Consider the following 20639-nt stretch of genomic DNA (forward strand, 5'->3'; position numbering starts at 1 on the left):
CCATGCCAGACAAATTTTTAGTATTTTAGTAGAGATGGGGTTTCACCGGGTTGCCCAGGCTGGTCTTGAACTCCTGAGCTCAGGCAATCTGCCCGCCTTGGCCTCCCAGTGGTAGGATTCCAATGTATTTACTAATATATGTATATAATACACAATACATTTGTTTACTTTCAATTTCCCAGGCTAGGTCAAATTGCCCATGCATAGAACCACATAATACTGTGTCCTTTTTCTTCACAACTCATATTAGTTTGTGCCTTATTTGAAATTTATAAAAATTAGTGACTATCTTGTTTTTTTTCTTTCTTTTTTTTTTCTAGACTGAGTCTTGCTCTGTTGCCCAGGCTGGAGTGCAGTGGCATGATCTCTGCTTACTGCAACCTCCGCCTCCCAGCTTTAAGCAATTCTCCTGCCTCAGCCTCCCAAGTAGCTGGGATTACAGGCACCCACCATCATGCCCGGCTAATTTTTGTATTTTTGTAGAGATGGGGTTTCACCATGTTGGCCAGGCTGGTCTCAAACTCGTGACCTCAACTGATCTGCCCACCTTGGCCTCCCAAAGTGCTGGAATTACAGGCTTCAGCCACCACGCCTGGCATTAATGACTATCTTTTCTAATAGATTATATGTTTTGTGAGGGAGCACCGGGATCTGTTCTCTCACCATTACTTCCCCACAGAATACTAGCTGAATGAATGAATGAATGGATGGATGAACAGAACCAACCATATCGTAAGTTACTTTTGATGCCTTATTCATTCACTTATATTTATTGCAAGCCCATTACCTGCTATGAACCATTCTATGTGTTAAATATGAGGCTCCTTTCAATGTTGCTACATACATGATGTACCACATTTATTTAACCATTATACTCTTAATGGGCATTTGGGTTGTTTCCATTATTTTATTATTATAAACAATGTTTCAATGAACATCTTTATACAAATATCATTGATCCGCAAAGAGGTGTTTTGGTAGGATCCTTAGATGTGGAATTTTTTCTGCCAAAGGAAAAAATAATTTAAAATTTGGGCCAAATTGCCAAACTTTTCTCCAAAAAGTTTACAGTCACTTGTACTCCCAATAGTGACACTGCCTGTTTCTCTAGAGTATAATCAATCTTATACATTAAAAAATTTTCAACACTTGTAAAAGAAAAAAAATGGTATTTTATTTGTATTTGCATTTCTTTATTACTTGCTATCATATTTTTTCCAGTGAAATCTCTCAGGAGTTCACTTAAATTTGATGGAAAAAATACAAATTTCTTCATCATATGATCACAAAAGACATATAGTTGAAATGATTATGTAGAAGTATGAAGTATGGGAAAATACTTTAGCTTCAAGACAATCTGATGTGTTACTTAAAACCTCTGTAATGTTTAAGAGAATCTAACATATTTGAGAATGTCAGTTTTCCCTGTGGTTTCAATCTGAAATATGATTACAGACTGATGCTTTTACATTGAAAGGCATAAAAGAATTTAACTTTGTAGAGCACTGGACTATTTAAAACAACTTGATTTACCGTAGTTTAATTAATTCAATTTCCAAGAGTTGTTTTGGTGCTTAGAAGAGTGTGCTTATCTGCTCTGTTCTGCATTAGAAATGCTTAAGAAAATCAGGGGCCCAGGCATGGATTACAGGCTCACACTTGTAATCCTAACACTTTGGGAAGCCAAGGTGGGCAGATTGTTGGAGCCTAGGAGTTCAAGACCAGCCTGGGCAACATGGCGAAACCCTGTCTCTACAACAAATATAAAAATTAGCTGGGTTTGGTGGCACACGCCTGTAATCCCAGCTACTTGGGAGGCTTAGGTGGGAGGATCACCTGAGCCTGGGAGTTGAGGCTGTAGTAAGCCACAGTCACACCATTGCACTCCAGCCTGGGTGACAGCCTGTCTCAAAAAAATAAAAATTAAAAAAAAAATCTTTTTTAATCAGTTATATTAAATGTATAAATGTTTACAATCTTTTAATCACCAAAGCTTATAAATGGCATTAGGGGAATTTAATGTTATATGCATATTAAATGAACATTATGAACAAGTGAAAGTGGTTGTTCGTTTTATGCAACAAAGGCAACATTTTAGGAGAGGCAGAGCAGAAGGAGCCCGGAAACTTGTTGGCAGAGTGGAGCCCTTGCACCACAAATGAACCCTCTCCCCTCAACTTCTGGGATGTGAGAATAATTAAACGTCTTTGTTTAGGCCACTATGAGTTGGGCTTTCTGCTATTTGCAGCTGAACATGTTCCTGATAGAAACAATTAAAATGTAGCACTGACTGGTGGCCGGGCGCGGTGGATCACGCCTGTAATCCCAGCACTTTGGGAGGTCGAGGCGGGCAGATCACAAGGTCAGGAGATCGAGACCATCCTGGCTAACACTGTGAAACCTCGTCTCTACTAAAAATACAAAAACAAAATCGCGGCGTGGCGGCGGGCACCTGTAGTCCTAGCTACTCAGGAGGCTGAGGCAGGAGAATGGAGTAAACCCTGGAGGCGGAGCTTGCAGTGAGCTGAGATCGCACAACTGCATTCCAGCCTGGGTGACAGAGTCAGACTCCGACTCAAACAACAACAACAAAAATGTATCATTGACCCACAGTAGCTTATTGGAAGGGGATGGAACAAGAAGGTGATGCTGGGAGTGAATGAGATGAACATTTGAGAGCCATATACTATAGTGGGAGGTTGTACCAGGTTGCTGGAGAGCCAGATGAACAGGGCAGAGGAGCTTATGTTCCAGAGAGGGGATGAATGATAAACCAAGGGTTATGAGAAGTGAAAGTACTGCTGTAGAGGGCTTCAACCACAGCCTAGAGGAGCGGAAAGAAGAGGCTTTGAAACTGGCCTGAGGAATTACAGAAGGCTTTTCAGAAGAGGGGCCACGTGGATTGAGTCTAGAGAGATAAATGAGAAGGCAGGGATGTTCCAGGAAGAGACAAAGCTTGTGGAAAGGCACGGAGGAATAGTATGGTGCACTGGAGGAATAGTTTTGTGTGACTCCAAGTACACAACACAACAATGGTACTGAAGTGCCATTTTAAAATCCAGAACTCAAGGACTCACCCCGAAGGAGTCTGGCCCATCAGGCCAGGAAGGGAAGCCAAGGAAAATGCATTTTTTTTTTTTTTAAATGGAGTCTCACTCTGTTGCCCAGGCTGGAGTGCAATGGCATGATCTTGGCTTAGTGCAATCTCCTCCTCCCAGGTTCAAGTGATTCTCCTGCCTCAGCCTCTTGAGTAGCTGGAACTATAGGCACACACTGTCACATCTGGCTAATTTTTTTTTTTTTTTTTTTTTTTTTAGTAGAGATGGGGTTTCACCACGTTGGCCAGGCTGGTCTCGAACTCCTGAGTTCAGGCAATCCAGCCCCTTCCAACTCCTGAAGTGCTAGGATTATAGGCTTGAGCCACCATGCCCAGCCAGGAAGCTGCATTTTAACATGTATCCAGGAGATTTTGATGTAGGTGCTCCCAGTCCACGCTTCAAAACCATACTGGTGTCTTGTTCCAGGGTTTGAACCTGAGAGTCAAAACAGACTTCAGTTTGAAGCCGACCCTGCCACTTACTTTGTACAAGTTTCCTAATCTTTCTAAGCCTCAATTTCCTCATCTGTTGCTATGAGGCTTAAATGAGAAGTAATGCACCTAGCATAATGCCTGGCACATAAATAGCAGCTCAATAAATGGTTGCCATTAGGATGATTTGGGTGAATGGTATGTCATGAACTAAGAAAAGTAAACAGAGATGGGATGTTAAGAAGCTTAAGGGTTAAGCTGAGGAGTTTATTATGTAAGCTATGAAAATCATCAGAGGTCACAGCATGATGCGATTAAATTTGAATTTTAGAGAGGTTCCTACGATAGCCAGTGGGATATGGTCTGGAAGGAGGCCTGCCTCAATTAAGAAGCCACAGCAGCAATCCAAGCAGGGGGTGGTAAGGGCCTGATCTAAGGCAGCAGACAAGAAGACTGGCGGGGGTGGGGAGTGGAGGCAGGGTGGGGATGGTGGGAGATATTAAACAGGTAGAATCTATAAGGACTGGCAAATGAGAGTGTGGGGCTGTGGAAAGTGAAAAGGAAGCAGGCCGGGTGCAGTGGCTCACACCTGTAATCCCAGGACTTTGGGAGGCTGAGGCAGGCGGATCACCTGAGGTCAGGAGTTCGAGACCAGCCTGGCCAACATGGTGAGACACCATCTCTACTAAACATACAAAAACTAGCCGGGCGCGGTGGCGAGTGCCTGTAATCCCAGCTACTAGGGAGGCTGAGGCGGGGGAATTGCTTGAACCCGGGAGGTGGAAGTTGCAGTGAGCAGAGATCGCACCACTGTACTCCAGCCTAGGCAACAGAGCGAGACTCTGTCTCAAGGAAAAAAAAAAAAGGCTGGACACTGGGCAGCTGAGTGAACGATGGTAACATTTGTGGACATGGAGATAAGTTGTTGACGTCTAAAACGGTGCCGTCTAAAACATTGAAAACAGTTCCCAGCCCTGGTAGATACAAGTTGGCTCAATGCTTAAGAACAATTTCTTGGGAGAAATGAGGAAGAAGCTGGTCTGCCCTGGGTTGATAAGGGAATGAGAATGAAAGTCGTGTGGACAAGAGCAAGAGCAGTGTGTTCTTTCCAGAAGCTTGCTGAGAGGGGAGGAGAAACTGATAGGAGCTGGAAGAGGATATAGGGTCAAGGTGGAGGTTTCTTCCTGAGAGGACAGGCCAGGGGTGTTTGGAGGAAAAAGCTAGTAGAGAAGTTAAAGGCATAGTAGAGGAGGTGAGCGATAGAGCAGGATCCTGGAACAGCAAGGGGATGGTAAGCAGAGGTGGAGAGCTGGGCGGCGAGTAGCGGGCTGAGAGCTTCTTCCACGTGTACAGATGGGCGTTAGCGAACTCCCTCCCCACTCCTGACTGCCTGACTCTTCTCAGTGAATGCCTCCTATGCTAAGAGGTATCACAGAACATTTCAGGAGGTGTTAGAAACTTGGACTAGTAGAACCAGGCAATGGGAGAAGGCACTGAGAGATGCTGATTGCTGAGCAGTGCCGAGAGCCAGTTGGGGTCATCTTTCTTCAGCTGGCTCATTGGCTGCGCTGGAGGAACAAGTATTGATTCACAACTGATCCATGTCGGTATCTGGCAGGTGAAATGAAAGACCAGATTTTACAACAGCATTGGGGGCTAAGGTCAGAGAGTGCTTGATTGATTAAGTGATGAACCAATGACAGTAGTGAGGATGCTATCACAGCATATCAAAATAGGAAACTAAGGCCGGGCGTGGTGGCTCACGCCTGTAATCCCAGCACTTTGGGAAAAGGAGGGTGGCAGACTACTTGAGGTCAGGCCTGGCCAACATGGCAAAACCCCATCTCTACAAAAAATTAGCCAGGCATGGTGGCGGGCGCCTGTAATCCCAGCTACTCCGGAGGCTGAGGCATAAGAATTGCTTGAATCTGAGGGGCAGAGGTTGCAGTGAGCTGAGATTGCGCCACTGCATCCAGCCTGGGCAACAGAGCCAGATTTCATCTCAAAAAAAAAAAAAAGTAAACTGTTAAGCCTAACATCCTTTGACTGTCTTGATTAAAACCATGAACACAGCAAGTCACAAACTACTGTAAGATTTGATTAGAAGTGTTGGCAGGGAAGAAGTTTATTGACACTAACACAAGTGCTTTTTCGAATACAAAACTCAGTTGTCACTGGAAAGATGAGGGCGAAAACTGAAGAATATTTACAAATATGTTATAATGGTGAGCATGCACATACATACAAAAGAGCACTAGTCAGGTTGGTTAAGGTCTGTGTAAGTTATTTACCGACTTTGCATTTTGTCTTCATGAAATTGAGTTTCTGGCAGGTGTGTTTGCTATGATAATGTGTCGCTTAAATGGAGATTATCTTAATAGAATGTAGTACTTAACCTCAAAGATAGGATTACTACAAAGCCTGTTTTTTCATGTTTGTTGTGAGAAACTGAATTTCCTACATGTTATAGAAAACTGCACTTGTCAGATGTTTAAGAATTGGGTTTATCCATCTAGGTTATAATAATCATCACAGTGCCCATGTGTATAGTTTGCCAATGTTGACCTTGACCTCACTGAATTTTTTTTTTTTTTTTTTTTCAGATGGAGTCTCACTCTGTCGCCCAGGCTGGACTCCAGTGGCACAATCTCAGGTCACTGCAACCTCCGCCTCTCAGGTTCAAGCGATTCTTCTGCCTCAGCCTCTCGAGTAGCTGGGATTACCCACCACCACGCCCGACTTATTTTTTGTTATTTTTAGTAGAGACACGGTTTCACCATGTTGGCCAGGCTGGTCTCCAACTCCTGACCTCAGGTGATCCACCCGCCTCGGCCTCCCAAAGTGCTGGGATTACAGGCGTGAGCCACCATGCCTGATCTCATTCTGTAACTCTATCATTTTATAAGTGGCATCAATTCACTTGCTTTTCAGAGAACACCAAAACCCTTTGTCTTTGCTTTCTCTCTAGAGGCCTATTTGACCAAAATAAACTCAGTGTATAAATCACAACACAAGGCATGTTTCTTTGTCAACAATAATGAACATTTATTGACTACTTTTTAAATGCCAGGCACTGTGCTAAGCACCTTTTCATACATTCTTACCTGGTCCTCACAACAGCCCTGTGAGGTAGGTACAACAATTATCTGTCTTTTACAGATGAGGCTAAGTAACTTTTCCAACAATCCTCTAGTAAACTGTATCATAAGGCACTGTTTGGCTTGGAGAAGTGAAAGCTCTGGGGGAAAGACAGCCATAATAACTACTGTCAAATATCTGAGTAGACTCTTTGAGGTGGAGTGATTAGCCCCCTGAATCATAGCACCAAGAGGTAAGGACCTAGGGGTGAAAGTGACAAAGAGAACATCCAAAATGAAAGGGATTTTTCCAGCACGATGTAAGGTTGGAGAAGGAATTTAAGCACTGGATGGGGTTGAAATAGACAACTTTTGAGGGCATCTATCAACTGAGTCTACTATTCTCTTCCTTCTCTGTATTCTCCACTTCTTTCAAGTCATCACATATACTGGTACATTCATTCTTTTTTTCCATTCAATAAACATTTACTGATCTGCGCTATCCAATACAGTAGCTACTATCCAAATGTGGCTATTTAAATTTATTAAAATTAAGTTCGGGCTAGGCCCGGTGGCTCACACCTGCAATCCTAGCACTTTGGGAGGCTGAGGCGGGTAGATCACCTGAGGTCAGGAGTTCAAGACCAGCCTGGCCAAAATGGTGAAACCCCTTCTCTATAAAAATAAAAAAATTAGCTGGGCATGATGGTGGGTGCCTGTAACCCCAGCTACTCAGGAGGCTGAGGCGGGAGAATCGCTTGAACCTGGGAGGTGGAGGCTGCAGTGAACCCAGACAGCACCACTGCACTCCAGCCTGGGCAACAGTGCAACACTTTCAAAAAAAAAAAAAAAATAAATAAATAAATTAGGTCCAACAAGAAATTCAGTTCCTCAATTGCACTAACCACATTTCAAATGTTAAATAACCACTTTTTTTTTTTCTTTTTTTTTGAGACGGAGTCTCGCTCTGTCACCCAGGCTGGAGTGCAGTGGCACGATCTCGGCTCACTGCAACCTCCACCTCCCTGGTTCAAGCGATTCCCCTGCCTCAGCCTCCCAAATAGCTGGGATTACAGGCGCACACCACCACGCCTGGATAATTTTTTTTTTTTTTTGTATTTTTAGTAGAGACGGGGTTTCACCGCGCCGTTTCAGGCAGCTTAGGTAGTGATGGTGGCCACACGAATTAAAAATCTGAGTGTTTGAACTTGAGGAGCTTATGGTCTAGTGGAGAAAAAAAAAAAAAACCACCACCAGCCAACATTATTCATTAAGAACTAGCGCTTACGCAGCTCCTTCTGTAAATCGAGCAGTTTTTGTTTTTTTTCCCAATAAGCCTTTTGCACTCCTAAAATCACGCTGTTCACTAAGCACTTTTTGTGACTATCTGGTTCCATCTTCCTAACACCATCGAAATAGGTGTCATTATTATGCCCACTTTGCAGACAGGGTAACAAGTTAAATAATTTGCCCAACCTAAGTAACGAATACTGAGAAGGGCCACAGAGGAAGATGTGCTCAACTCCGTTTGGGGACGTTAAGGAGGTTTGAAGCAAGAAGGGACTAAAACTTACCGTTTGTCCACACCATGGTTACTGAACGTGTGGGCCGCCGACTACCTACGTTAGGATTACCTGGGGTGCTCTTTTTTAAAAAGTGCAGATTCCCTGCATCCCAAGTTGCAGCTCTTTGGGCGGGGCCTGGGAGCCTACGTTTTTTAACAAGATCCCCGCTCCTGCCCCAGCAATTCTTCTCTGTTCACTAAATGAAGTTTAAGAACCACTGGTCCACACCGCATGGTTCTCTTTATTCAGCTTTCCCTCTCCGTTCCCTTGCCTTTGACCTCACTACCGATGGCGATTGGAGGCCGCGCTGCGTAACCGCGGGCTAGCCTCTCCGAGCCTCAGTTTCCCCATGTGTAAAATGAGGAGCCCGGGCCCGCGGAGCGGCTGCCCGGCGGCCCCGCCCGTCAGCCGCCAGGCGCACAGTGGGCGCTCCTCAAACGCGGCCCCTACCCGGCCGCCCGGGTCCCGCCCCTCTCGGCCAGCCCGGGCTGCCTACCGTCGCAGATCTGCTCCCACAGATTCTTGCTTGACGGCTCGGCGACCTGCCACGGCGAGACAGGCAGCTCGCGGGAACCCAGAGACACGGTGGGCACCGGCGTCCGGGTGAACGACGAGTTTGTAGAGCAGCTGGGCTTACGGGGCACTGTGTGGCTGGGGACTTGCCGCGGTGCAGCCATGGCCGCGGTTTCCACGGTAACCGCGTTAGCCGGGAGGCCGCGACCCGGAAGAAACCGGAACCCGAGAGGGTGGGCCGGCGACTCGAAGTGGACTTCCGGGTCGCGGCGGAGCGGGCTCTCACGTGGAGGCGGGGAAATTTCGCCCACCGGTGAGTGCCAGGATGCGTTGCAGGCGGGCCGGCGCGGGGTCTGGAGATTGCACCAGAGGAAGTGCGCGGCGGAGAAGTCGGGGAAATGCGGGCCACCCGCATCCCTAAATCCTACCCGTTCAGTCGGTGCGCGCCCGCTCCGGCCTGAGGCCGCCGCCTCCAGAAAGTTTTCCCGCCTCAGAGCCGGGGGCCTGGGACCCCACGTAATCCCTCCCAGTCTGTTTGCTGCGGAGGCTTGGGCGCATGGGAGCCCTGGAGGCACCGATCTCACTTCCTGGCTCCCGCGCGTCCTGCCGGTGATCCTACGGGGGAGTGGGGTGTTGCTGCACTGGGTTTGGAGTCCTGTGGGCGGAATTCCAATCTCCTGTTTTCCAGTTGATGGCTTTGGAACCTAGGGCAGGTGAATTATTAGTCTCTGGAGCTTGTGAGGTCGGGTATTCACAATGATCCCCACAAGGCTGCCGCGGGAATTGAAAAGCGCTTTTGGAGAAAGCATATGTGTTTGCAGGACATGCACTGTAATGTTCTTTTCCTTTCTCTTTGAAAGAGTGAATGCATTTGGTCGCAGGGCTCAAGAGGAGGATGCTATCTGTACTTTTCTAAATGGCAGAGATGGGGAGAGAAGGGGATTAAGAGTTGACCCGCAACCTCCCGGTGGATTCTTTGTTCTTACCAGATCTCTTGGCCACTCCCCTGTTCTGAAGTCGTCTTGGCTTTCTTGACTACACTGTTTCAAGGTTTGCACCTTCTTCTTTGCAAGCTCCTTTATCTCTGCCCACTTATTTAAATGCCAATACAATAGTCCCCCTCCCCCGTTATCCCCGGGCAGGACGTTCCTAAACCCCCAGTGGATGTCTGAAACCACAAATAGTACCGAACCCTAAATGTAACTATGTTTTTTCTTTTGTATACTACCTGTGACAAAGTTTATAAGTTAGGCACAGTAGGGCAGGGTGCGGTGGCTCACACCTGTAATCCCAGCACTTTGGGAGGCCGAGGTGGGCGGATCACTTGAGGCCAGGAGTTGGAGACCAGCCTGACCAACGTAGTAAAACCCCGTCCCTACTAAAAATACAAAAATTAGCCGGGCGTGGTGGTATATGCCAGTAATCCCAGCTACTCAGGAGGCTGAGGTGTGAAAATTGCTTGAACCCGGGAGGTGGAGGTTGCGATGAGCCGAGATCATGCCACTGCACTCCAGCCTGGGCAACAGAGCGAGACCTTGTCTCACAAAAAATTAGGTGCAGTAAAAGATTACCAACAATCTAGCTAGTAATAAAATAGAACAATTACAACAGTATATTGTAATAAAATTTGCACGCGTGTGATCTCCCTCTCAAGATAACTTGGTGTGCTGTGCTCACCTGTTTTGGAACCAGGGTTGACCAGGGGTAACTGAAACCTGGGAATGGGAACCTGGGATTGGGCCGGGGACTACTGTATTTTTTGAGGTCTTGTCTCAGGCTTGTTCTGTTCAAGGCTTAATCACCACCCATACATTCCTAACTTTATGTCCCCCATGTCAGCACGGCCACCCAAACACACCTCATCCATATATTCACCTGTCCAGTGAACATCTCCGAAGCATCTGTGCAATCAAGCCTGTCCCTTCAGCCACTTGCCTTCAGTACCTTTGTCTCAGGGATTAGTAGCACCGTCCTGCAGTTGTTCTTCAGAAATTTTCCTGACAACTGGTAGGACAGGTTATACAACCTCTACCACCCTGACCTTACCACTTGCTTTTATCACTTGTATCATTGTTATTAAACCTTATTTCCTTCCACACCTACTTGCTTCTTGATGGGTGGTGGTTTATGTTGTTCATCTCTGTCTCTCTAGCATGTATTCATTCATTCAGTGAGTATTTATTGAGCACCTGATATGTGCCAGGCACTGAGCAGGATGCTAGAAATAAACCAGGAAACAGGGCAGACAGGAATGAATGAGTATAGTTATTCCCTTGACTCTTCAAGGTGCTCCTGGAGTGAGTTATGAATGAACTTGACCTGTAGCTCAGGCCTGGCCTGGCTCTTTGAAGCTCTTAACAGTGAGCCAGCTCCAGTGTGGACCCTGTAGGTTCTGAAGCTGAGGAGGGCTGCAGGATGGAGAAGCTTTTCTTTTCCCTCCCATAATCCTAACTGCCTGTTAGATATTTTGGGATATTTTGCTTCTAGATTCTGGGAATGTCTAGTGCAGGGAGCAGCAGGAACTTGGCTGGGGACTGGAGTGAGAGAAGTGGTCCAGCTGGATGCTGAAGGGTATTGAGGACCCCCCACAGCCCTTTCTCACAGGTGCTTCCATGATATCTGTCCAAGACAAGCTGGGTGCCCTCAGTACTGTGTATCACTGTGACTCATTCAGTGTTGGCAATCAACTTCACATTTTAAAAACAGTGAAACTAGGCCAGGCAAGGTGGCTCATGCCTGTAATCCCAGCATTTTGGGAGACTGAAGCAGGCGGATCACTTGAGGTCAGGAGTTTGAGACCAGCCTGGCCAACATGGTGAAACCCCGTCTCTCCTAAAAAGGAAAAAAAAAAAAATCAGCTGGGTGTGATCGCGGGTGTCTGTTATCCTAGCTACTCAGGGGAGGCTGAGGCTGGAGAATCACTTGAACCCAGAGGCGGAGGTTTCAGTGAGCCAAGATCATGCCACTGCCCTCCAGCCTGGGCGACAGAGCAAGACTCTGTCTCCAAAAAAAAAAAAGAAGGGATTTCACAATGTACCAAGCACTTTTCATGCGTTGTCTCATTTACTCTTTTCAACACCCTTTTGAGGAAGGAGGTGTTATATTCCCCCATTTTCCAGATGAAGAAATTGAGGCTCAGGGAGGTTAGCTGATTTACTTAAGGTGAGAGAACCATTTAGGTTTGAACCTAGGGCTGTCTGGATATAAAATTTATGCTGTTTCTATAGTATTTCTTTTTTTGCTCTAAAGGAATCATGTCCATTTTCCCTATCCCGTAATGCTTAGTCCACCCACTCAAAGAAACATGGCTCTTGGCAATGCTCAGTAGAACTGAACACAGGATGGCTTGGTATAGGGGTAACTTGTACCATTTGTTTTTTCAGGAATGATCACCAAGACACACAAAGTAGACCTTGGGGTCCCAGAGAAGAAAAAGAAGAAGAAAGTGGTCAAAGAACCAGAGACTCGATACTCAGTTGTAAACAATGATGATTACTTGGCCGATGTTTCTTCTATAAGAGCCACATCCCCCTCTAAGAGTGTGGTCCATGGGCAGGCACCTGAGATGCCTCCAGTGAAGAAAAAGAAGAAGAAAAAGACGGGTCTCAGCACCCCTTGCGAGGGGCATGTGGAACCTGAGACAATGCTGCATGCCAGACGGGCAGAGAAGTCACCCAGCCCCAGGAAGCAGGTGCTTGGCCACTTGGAGTTCCTCAGTGGGGAGAAGAAAAAGAAGAAGTCACCTCTGGCCATGTCCCATGCCTCTGGGGTGAAAACCTCCCCAGACCCTAGACAGAGTGAGGAGGAAACTAGAGTTGGCAAGAAGCTCAAAAAACACAAGAAGGAGAAAAAGGGAGCCGGGGATCCCACAGCCTTCTCAGCCCAGGACCCTTGGTTCTGCGAGGCCAGGGAGGCCAGGGGTGTTGCGGACACCTGCTCAGTGGGAAAGAAGGATGAGGGACAGGCAGCCTTGGGGCAGAAACGGAAGCGGAAGAGCCCCAGAGAACACAATGGGAAGGTGAAGAAGAAAAAAAAAATCCACCAGGAGGAAGACACCCTCCCAGGCCACTCCAAGCCCTCCCGGTCCATGGAGAGCAGCCCTAGGAAAGGAAGTAAAAAGAAGCCAGTCAAAGTTGAGGCTCCGGAATACATCCCCAGAAGTGATGACCCTAAGGCCTCTGCAAAGAAAAAGATGAAGTCCAAGAAGAAGGTAGAGCAGCCAGTCATCGAGGAGCCAGCTCTCAAAAGGAAGAAGAAGAAGAGGAAAGAGAGTGGGGTAGCAGGAGACCCTTGGAAGGAGGTAGGTTTTCCTTCAGAAATGGACTCTGCCATGGGAGAATTAAGGGTGGGGCTTGGGAGGGGTGTGTAGGCATGTGTGCATGTTTGCACATGCACGAGTACTCATGCTTATAGCTAAAACCCTGGTTAAATTAATTTCAGCCAGAATAGGGAGTTTATTGACATATGCAATTGAAAAGGTTATGGTTAAACTAGCTTCAGGTATGGCTGGATCCAGGGGCTCATGCAGCATCATCGATAATTGCAATCCTTTGCTACTGAAACCAGCCAAGTTTTCCCTGTCTGCCATCAGGGTCTGAATTAACTGGGATTAATTTTACAGATGAATCCCTTGCTTTCTGAACTCTTGCCACTTGCTATCCAAAACTCAGGAACCAAGTAACGTGAGATAACAGTGCCCGTGGCTATCTGAGTATCATCAGAGCTCAGTATACAAAATTTATAAATCAAATAGATTTGGGTAGCAGGAGATGCCTGTGTGAGACTTCCTCAGCTCTGGGCTTTGTAGTTTTCTATCTTGGTTTATGGCCCATCCTCCTCCTCCTCTTCCATCACATCGTGGCTTGATGGTCCCGGCAGCTCCAGGCTTTCATCCCAGCAGTTCAGCCACCCCCAAAGGAAGAAGGTGGCCCCTGTAAAACTATGACAGAAATCTCAGGGCCACTGTCACAGGCCTCAGTTGGATCAGTCTATCCAGAAGCTCTAATCTAAAACCAAAGGTGGCCGGGTGTGGTGGCTCATGCTTATAATTCCAGCACTTTGGGAGACCAAGGCAGGCAGATCACTTGAGGCCAGGAGTTCGAGACCAGCCTGGCCAACATGGTGAAACCTCGTCTCTACTAAAAATACAGAAACTAGCTGGGCATGGTGGCAGGCGCCTGTATTCCCAGCTACTCATGAGGCTGAGGCACGAGAATCGCTTGAACCTGGGAGGTGGAGGTTGCAGTGGTCCAAGATCACACCGCTGCATTCCAGCCTGGGTGACAGAGTGAGACTGTCTCAAAAAAAGAAAAACTTGAGGTGAAGGGCAGCGGGTGTCAGTCACAACTAAACCACACTGTCTGAGATGCGGGAAGGCAGTTTCTGAGAGGAAAACTGGAGTTCTGTTACCAGGAGGGAAGGAGCAGATGATGGCTTGGTGAAAACCACAGACACCCGCTGTCTTCAGCCTGCCAGGCTGCCTGGAGTGAGAGAGGGAGACCTGAGGCGAGCCGGAGGGCTGGGGGCTCCCTAGACCCACAGCCTTTCCCAGCTGAGCCCCTTCCAGGGCCAGGCCCCCATTCCCATCCTCAGGTGTGTGCGGACGTGTGGGCAGAAACAAGATGGTGTGTGTCTTGTTTCAAGGTGTGTGTCCTGCTCCAGACAGTGTCCGGCCCTTCCGTGTGGCCGGTGGCTGACATTTCTTGAGTGCTTACTGTATGCCCAGACTGCCATGTATCAACCCATTTCATCCTCCTACCTGTCTAGTGAGGTAGCTGCTGTGGACACCCCCATTTAACAGATCAGGAAACTGAGGCCCCAGAGACTTAATACCTTGTCTAAGGTCAGGCAGCTGGCAGGAGGTGGAGCTGGGATTCAAACTCAGCTAGTCTGGCTAGTCTGGCTTCTGAAGTTAGCATTTATCCCTTCTCAGAAATCATCTATGTAATCTCTTATAGAAGCAGGTATTATTGGAGCCCCAGAAATGACCGTCTTCTATTAGCATAAACCCCAGATTCTCTTCCCAACTCTGCAGCAGTCTGCTGGGTGACCTTGAACCAGCCATTGCTTGGTTAGAGGGGGAAGGGAGGGGAGGGGTGGCCTCCATATCAAAGGCCTCCAGGTGTTAGCTTTGGTTGCGGGATTTCTCCAGCTTTGCACTAGTAGTCCATTAGCCTTGGTTTACCAGCGTCTTCCTTTATTCAGAAACTTGGAGTTGGGAGGAACCCTAGAAGCCTTGGTTTACCAGCGTCTTCCTTTATTCAGAAACTTGGAGTTGGGAGGAACCCTAGAAGCTTGGGCCCAGCCACCATCAGACTCTAGAATCCCGTCTCCCAGGAGCTCAGTGAAAGGGAGTTCCCTCTGCTTAACATCTGTGAGGGGGCCTGTACCTCCCACAGCAGCCCACCCAGTCCGGCAAATGCACATGTGTTCCGGGCCTGGATGAGTGATGGGAATGGAGAGGGCCTCCAGGGTCATCACACACGTGACGCTAGGTGCCAGGCAGAGCCCACTTCTCAAGTGAGGACGCATGAAATGTCAGCATTTGTCATTACCGAAGAACCCCAAGAGAGTGGCTGGCCTGAGGTCTCGCTGTTGGAGGGTGTCTTCAGGGCCAAGGCGGGTGGGAGAGTGTGGTGCATGTTAGTGTGGTCTTCGGCCTCTCTCCTCTAGTTTGGTGTCACCATAGGAGGTAAGTGACGTGTGTAGTGGGAAAGGTTGGACACAAAGCCCTCGGTCGGGAGATGTGGGTTAGAATCACCAGGTCCCTGAGCCATGGGATAACCTTGTAGTCACTTTACCTGTCTGAGCCTCAGTTTCTTCATCTGTCAAATAGGTTAATACTACTGTTTTGCAGGAGAATTGTGGAAGAGAAGGGATGGGAAGGACTTTGCTGACTATGAGATGTTTCTAGGTGGCAGGGCTGGGGGTGATGCCATGGTCTGAGGTCTTTTCTGGACTTTGTCATGGTCTCACCCCGCTGGGTGCAGGGGCAGAGGCCATTCATTGTAAACTTGAACCTTACCCAGCTCTGCCCTCTCCTGCAGGAAACAGACACGGACTTAGAGGTGGTGTTGGAAAAGAAAGGCAACATGGATGAAGCGCACATAGACCAGGTATAGCCCAGACCCTCCTCAGGCCCCTCCCACTGCCTCCTGCCACCCCTGGAGTCTCACTTGCCGCCTGCCAGACTGGCTACGTGATCCTGGTCTCGGGGCACCAGGGACTCCAGAGGCCACTGGGCTAACCGCCAACGCACACCTCCCGGGCAGGGAATGCGTGCTTTCCCCATCCTCACGCTCGGGGCCCTTCTGGCTGCCGTGGCCGTGGCCGAGAGGCCCGACTGGCCATTCCCTGTTACTTGCTGCAGGATGTAGGGGACATGTCCCTAAGACCCTGCAGCTGGGCAGGTGACACATGCTCAGCCAGGCCCACATGCTGCCACCCCCTGGGCTAATTCAGGAGCATTCAGAGGAGAAGTTTTGTTGTGAATCAGCTTCTGCTTCTGTCGTGCCCAGATTCCCTGGCAAATGCATCCCTGCGGGAACTGGACTTTTTGGCCTTAGGGGATTTTTTTTTTTTTTGAGACGGAGTCTTGCTCTGTCGCCCAGGCTGGAGTGCAGTGGTATGATCTCGGATCACTGCAAGCTCCGCCTCCCGGGTTCACGCCATTCTCCTGCCTCAGCCTCCCGAGCAGCTGAGACTACAGGCCCGCCACCACGCCCAGCTATTTTTTTTTTTTTTTGTATTTTTAGTAGAGACGGGGTTTCACCATGTTAGCCAGGATGGTCTCGATTTCCTGACCTAGTGATCCACCCGCCTCAGCCTCCCAAAGTGCTGGGACTACAGGCGTGAGCCACTGTGCCCAGCAAATTGGGGGATTTTTATGATCCTGGACCCTGAGGCCTGGCAGGACATAGGGGTAGCCATATGGGCCTGGTGTTAGACCATTACTGACCGGGGGACCTGGGCAGGCACTGATCTCACCGACCCTCGTTTTCCCCGTCTGTGAAGTGGGGCTCATGACAGCATGGACCGTCACAGGCTGCTGTGAAAACCAAGTGAGGCCATGTTTGTGAGGCAGTCGGCAGTGGCCGGCCTCATATCTGTGCGTAATAAATAGCAGCAATTAATTGCTCAGTTGGTGCTCCAGTGGCGGCCTTGAGCCATGCTGGCAACCACGTATGAGATGGAACCAGGTGCTCTACTGGATATTTACGTAGATATTCTTCTTAGATACCTACATAGATATTTTTCTTATTTACCCTTGTTTTTCTTATTTACCTGTCAAGGTAGCTGATAGGTCCATCTATTGTGGATAAATAGACCAGTGTTTAGAAAGGTTGAGTGACTTACCCAAGGCCACACAGCTAGTTAATGGCAGTGCGGGGATTCAAACTAGCCTCTGGATAGGCACGTGGCTCACGCCTGTAATCCCAGCACTTGGGGAGGCCAAGACGGGTGGATTGCTTGAGGCCAGGAGTTCGAGACCAGCCTGGCCAGCATGGCGAAATCATGTCTCTACTAAAAATATAAAAATTAGCCAGGTGCAGTGGCGCACACCTGTAGTCCCAGCTACTGGGAGGCTGAGGCGGACGAATCGCTTGAGCCTGCGAGGCAGAGGTTGTAGTGAACCGCGATCGCACCACTATACTCCAGCCTGGGTGATGGAGCAAGACTCTGTCTCAGTAAATACATACATACATACAGACCACCCTCTGCCTGACTCCACAGCCTGTTTTCTTTGTAGAAAACACTTTCACTGTCACAAAAGTTAACTATGGTGTCCTCTGCACAAGCAGGCGGTGCTTTGGCGTTGCATTTTGGGAACGTCTCCATCTCACATGGCTGCTACAAACAAAAACTGTTCTAATGGTGAAGGTGATTAAGCCTCAGTTTCTAGGAAAATTCATTCTTAAGAGGCTAAAGAGGATAAATGAGCCTGCCCAGTATAGGCCAAGGGGCTACAGCTCTTGAGATGCTAAGAGAATATTTTGATAGTAGCTTCCTATCGTTTGTAGCAGAGTCAAGCTGCGCTAGTTCCTCCCATGCTCCGTTCCCCCAGCCCCGTCTCTGTCCTGGGTTTTAAACTTGAAAGAAAATCTCTGTGTCTGATGGCCCTCTTCTGTTATCCTTCTTGCTCAGGTGAGGCGAAAGGCCTTGCAAGAAGAGATTGATCGCGAGTCAGGCAAAACGGAAGCTTCTGAAACCAGGAAGTGGACGGTAAGTTTGGGGCTAGGGCTCTGCAAGGAGGTGGCACGCTCAACCTCCCGACGCCTCCCCTCGCCTCCAGCATGAGGAGTGGAGCAGGAGAACCAAGTGTGTCCAGGCCCCAGAGGCAGCCCCAGCTTGCAGCTGGCTCCCTCCACAGCAGAATTTGTGCTGAGCTAATTTCCTTCCTTCTGAAAGGGGCGCTTGCCTCCCTCCTAGAGAGCTGACCCGTGAGATAAGCTGCCTGAACCTTTGTCTCAGTCCTGGACTGGTGTGGTGTCCTAAGGATTAATCACCGAGGACACATTCCAGCGAGCTCTTGCCAGCGGTGGACCATGCCCTCGAGGGGCTGTTAGGAACAGGGGCAAGAGGCAGAGGTGAGGGGTGGTAGTGGCCTCTCTCAGGCCTGGTTTTCAGATCCCCTCTGACTGGGAAATGTCCAAGCCAGGCCTGAGAAGATCTCTCAGGAGGGAGGAGGGTGCGAGGATCATGAGGCCAGAGAGTGCGAGGTTGGCAGGCTGCGGCCCTGCTGGGGTTCAGTGGAGCTCTGTGCTGGGTGCTGGACATGGAGCAGATGAAGCCCATGTGATCCCCATCATTGCACTCACGGTCTAGAGGCCAGAGCTGGGTGAGCGTGGCAGGGAAGTGCTCAGCAAACAAGGAAAGGAAGATCAGTTGAGGTGGCAGTAGCGGTCAGGAGAAGGAAACAGTACAGTGAGTTGGAGAGAGACTGCAGGCGGGGGCTGCAACCGATGGGCGAGGGCTCGGAGATGGTAACGCGTGTCCAGAGATGTTCAGGGTGCAGGGGCCCCAGCCCTCAGGAGACCAGGGGAAGAGCGTTTCAGTGAGGCCAGTGGCCGGTGCAGACCCCTAAGGTAGGAAGGGGTCTGGAGTGATCTGTAGGGAAGGCCAGTGAGGCATGGCGCTGCAGCTGGGACGAGGGACGAGAGGGCTGCAGGCCACAGGCCTCGGCCTCATCGGCCATGGTAGAGAGCTGGCCTGGGATCTGGCTAAGTGGGATCAGCTGAAGGGCATTGACTGGCAAGCGGGAAGACCTGGTAGAAGGCTCAGCCCCTAGGCTGCAGCCCAGCCTGAGGATGGTGGCAGAGGATAGACAAAGAAAACAGCTTGGTGATTTCCTTTGGAGGCGCAGCTGGCGGGACTTGTTCATAGATTGGATTTCGGGGAGAGGAAAAGAAGGGTCTGGGTGACCAGTGAGGCTGGCCTTCCGGCTCTGTCAGAGCATTCAGAAAAGAATCAAAAGATCTGAAATCACTACTGGCTCCGCCACTGTCTAGTGGTGGGACTCTGGCCAAGTACCTTCCCCTGAGCCTCTGTCCACGCCTGTAAAATGGGACTCGCACCCTGGCCTGGTGGGGTATGGAGTGGGGCTTTGTTATGGGTCCTGCCTCCCTTTCTCTGCATGCCACCCTGCTGAGCTGAGCTGAGCCCAGCTGATGGGACATCCAGCTTGAATAGGGAAGACAAGAAAAATGGCAGTGTGATTTGGAGCCGATGTCCTGGGGGCTGTCCCTGGAAGGACGTCAGGAGAGTGATCCTGGGGCACAGGGCCTAGGACATGCCGTGCCACTGAGACGTGTGGTGAAGTGGCCCTCTGGGTGGGCAGCAGCTGTCGGAAGTGCCCGTTCACCCAGGACCAGCTAGCAGTCTCCTGCTCTCCCTAAAACCCATGTAGGGTGGTCATAGACTGCCTCTCACTCTAGAAAGTGCAGGGCAGGGGAGCTGTCATTATTCCTGCGTCTGGGCCGCCATGAAGCTGGGAGAATGTGTCACTGCTTCACTCAGGTCAGCTGTAGTGACAACTGGTTCTTATTCTCCCAGAGCCAACCCAGGAGTAAGTGCTGGGCTGGTATCTGGCTTGGGAGCGGAAAGTTGCCAGGCGGCATGGAGGTCCACAGTCTGGTTGGGGTAGGGGGAGTGGAGTGGCCAGTCACTGAGGGCTTCGGGTGTGCCAAGCATTGTGCACTGGGCTTTTGGTGTCAAATCTGCCATATGTCTCACTGAAGCCCTATGAGGGGATGTTATGACCCCACCTTAGGGATGAAGACGCTGAGGCTCAGAGAGATGAGGGGACTTGAGCAGGGTCACCCAGGGGAGGCTTCCTCCCGGGTCTGCCTGACTTCAGAGTCAGTCTTCTCGGGAGGTGAGTTTCTTTCCTCTCTCGCCGACCTGGGAAGAAGGGGGTCTGGAGGGGCTCTCCTGCATTTTCTCGCACATAGGTGGTAGAGCACTCTGGCTGGAATGGGGACCCCCGAGTTCCTGGGCTTGGCTCAGTCTGACTTGGCTGTGTGACCTTTACCCCTGTGGGCCTGCACCCCTTCCCGCTATAAAACAGTGCTTCTGAGAAGCATACTTCAGATTCCCATTCGCCCTCTCCCACCCTCCAACTCACCCAACGTTAGGCTGCTGGTTGAGGGCCCGGCTGCTGGGCTCTGGGGTGCCCTGTGTTGCAGGGGAGGTGCGCCCTGTGGGGACGTAGGGGAGGTGTGCTGTCTTGTGAGGTGCATGGTGAGGGGTGCGGAGGTAGGGGGAGGTGCGCTGTGTAGGGTGGTGGGGGGAGTGCGCTGTAGGGTGATTGAGGGGAGTGCACTGTGAGGGGAGGTGGGCAAGGGGAGGTGGGGGGAGTGTGCTGTGTAGCGTGGTGGGGGGAGTGTGCTGTGTAGGGAGGTGGGGGGAGGTGCGCTGTGTAGCGTGGTGGAGGGAGTGTGCTGTGTAGGGTGATGG

At 49.6% G+C, this 20639-nt stretch overlaps 2 protein-coding genes across 5 annotated transcripts in view; one reads left to right on the top strand and one right to left on the bottom strand.

Moving 5' to 3' along the window:
- IQCK (IQ motif containing K) overlaps positions 1-8893 on the bottom strand; it is a 148761-nt gene extending 139868 nt beyond the window's left edge. Inside the window, exon 1 of one of the 4 annotated variants that reach the window (XM_011976071.1) lies at positions 8668-8893. In XM_011976071.1, the coding sequence (XP_011831461.1) occupies positions 8668-8848 (181 nt within the window). In that variant the 5' untranslated portion in view covers positions 8849-8893. The remainder of the gene's footprint in view (positions 1-8667) is intronic. The other 3 variants (XM_011976072.1, XM_011976074.1, XM_011976073.1) reach the window with 3 other exon arrangements.
- A 32-nt stretch (positions 8894-8925) lies between these two features.
- Positions 8926-20639, top strand: part of KNOP1 (lysine-rich nucleolar protein 1) — a 13281-nt gene continuing 1567 nt past the window's right edge. Inside the window, exons 1-4 of the mRNA XM_011976075.1 lie at positions 8926-8997; positions 12068-12984; positions 15731-15799; positions 17829-17906. Coding sequence (XP_011831465.1) covers positions 12070-12984; positions 15731-15799; positions 17829-17906 — 1062 coding nt within the window. The 5' untranslated portion in view covers positions 8926-8997; positions 12068-12069. The remainder of the gene's footprint in view (positions 8998-12067; positions 12985-15730; positions 15800-17828; positions 17907-20639) is intronic.

This window comes from Mandrillus leucophaeus, unplaced genomic scaffold (assembly GCF_000951045.1).
Source record: "Mandrillus leucophaeus isolate KB7577 unplaced genomic scaffold, Mleu.le_1.0 Scaffold162, whole genome shotgun sequence".
Lineage (NCBI taxonomy): Eukaryota > Metazoa > Chordata > Mammalia > Primates > Cercopithecidae > Mandrillus > Mandrillus leucophaeus.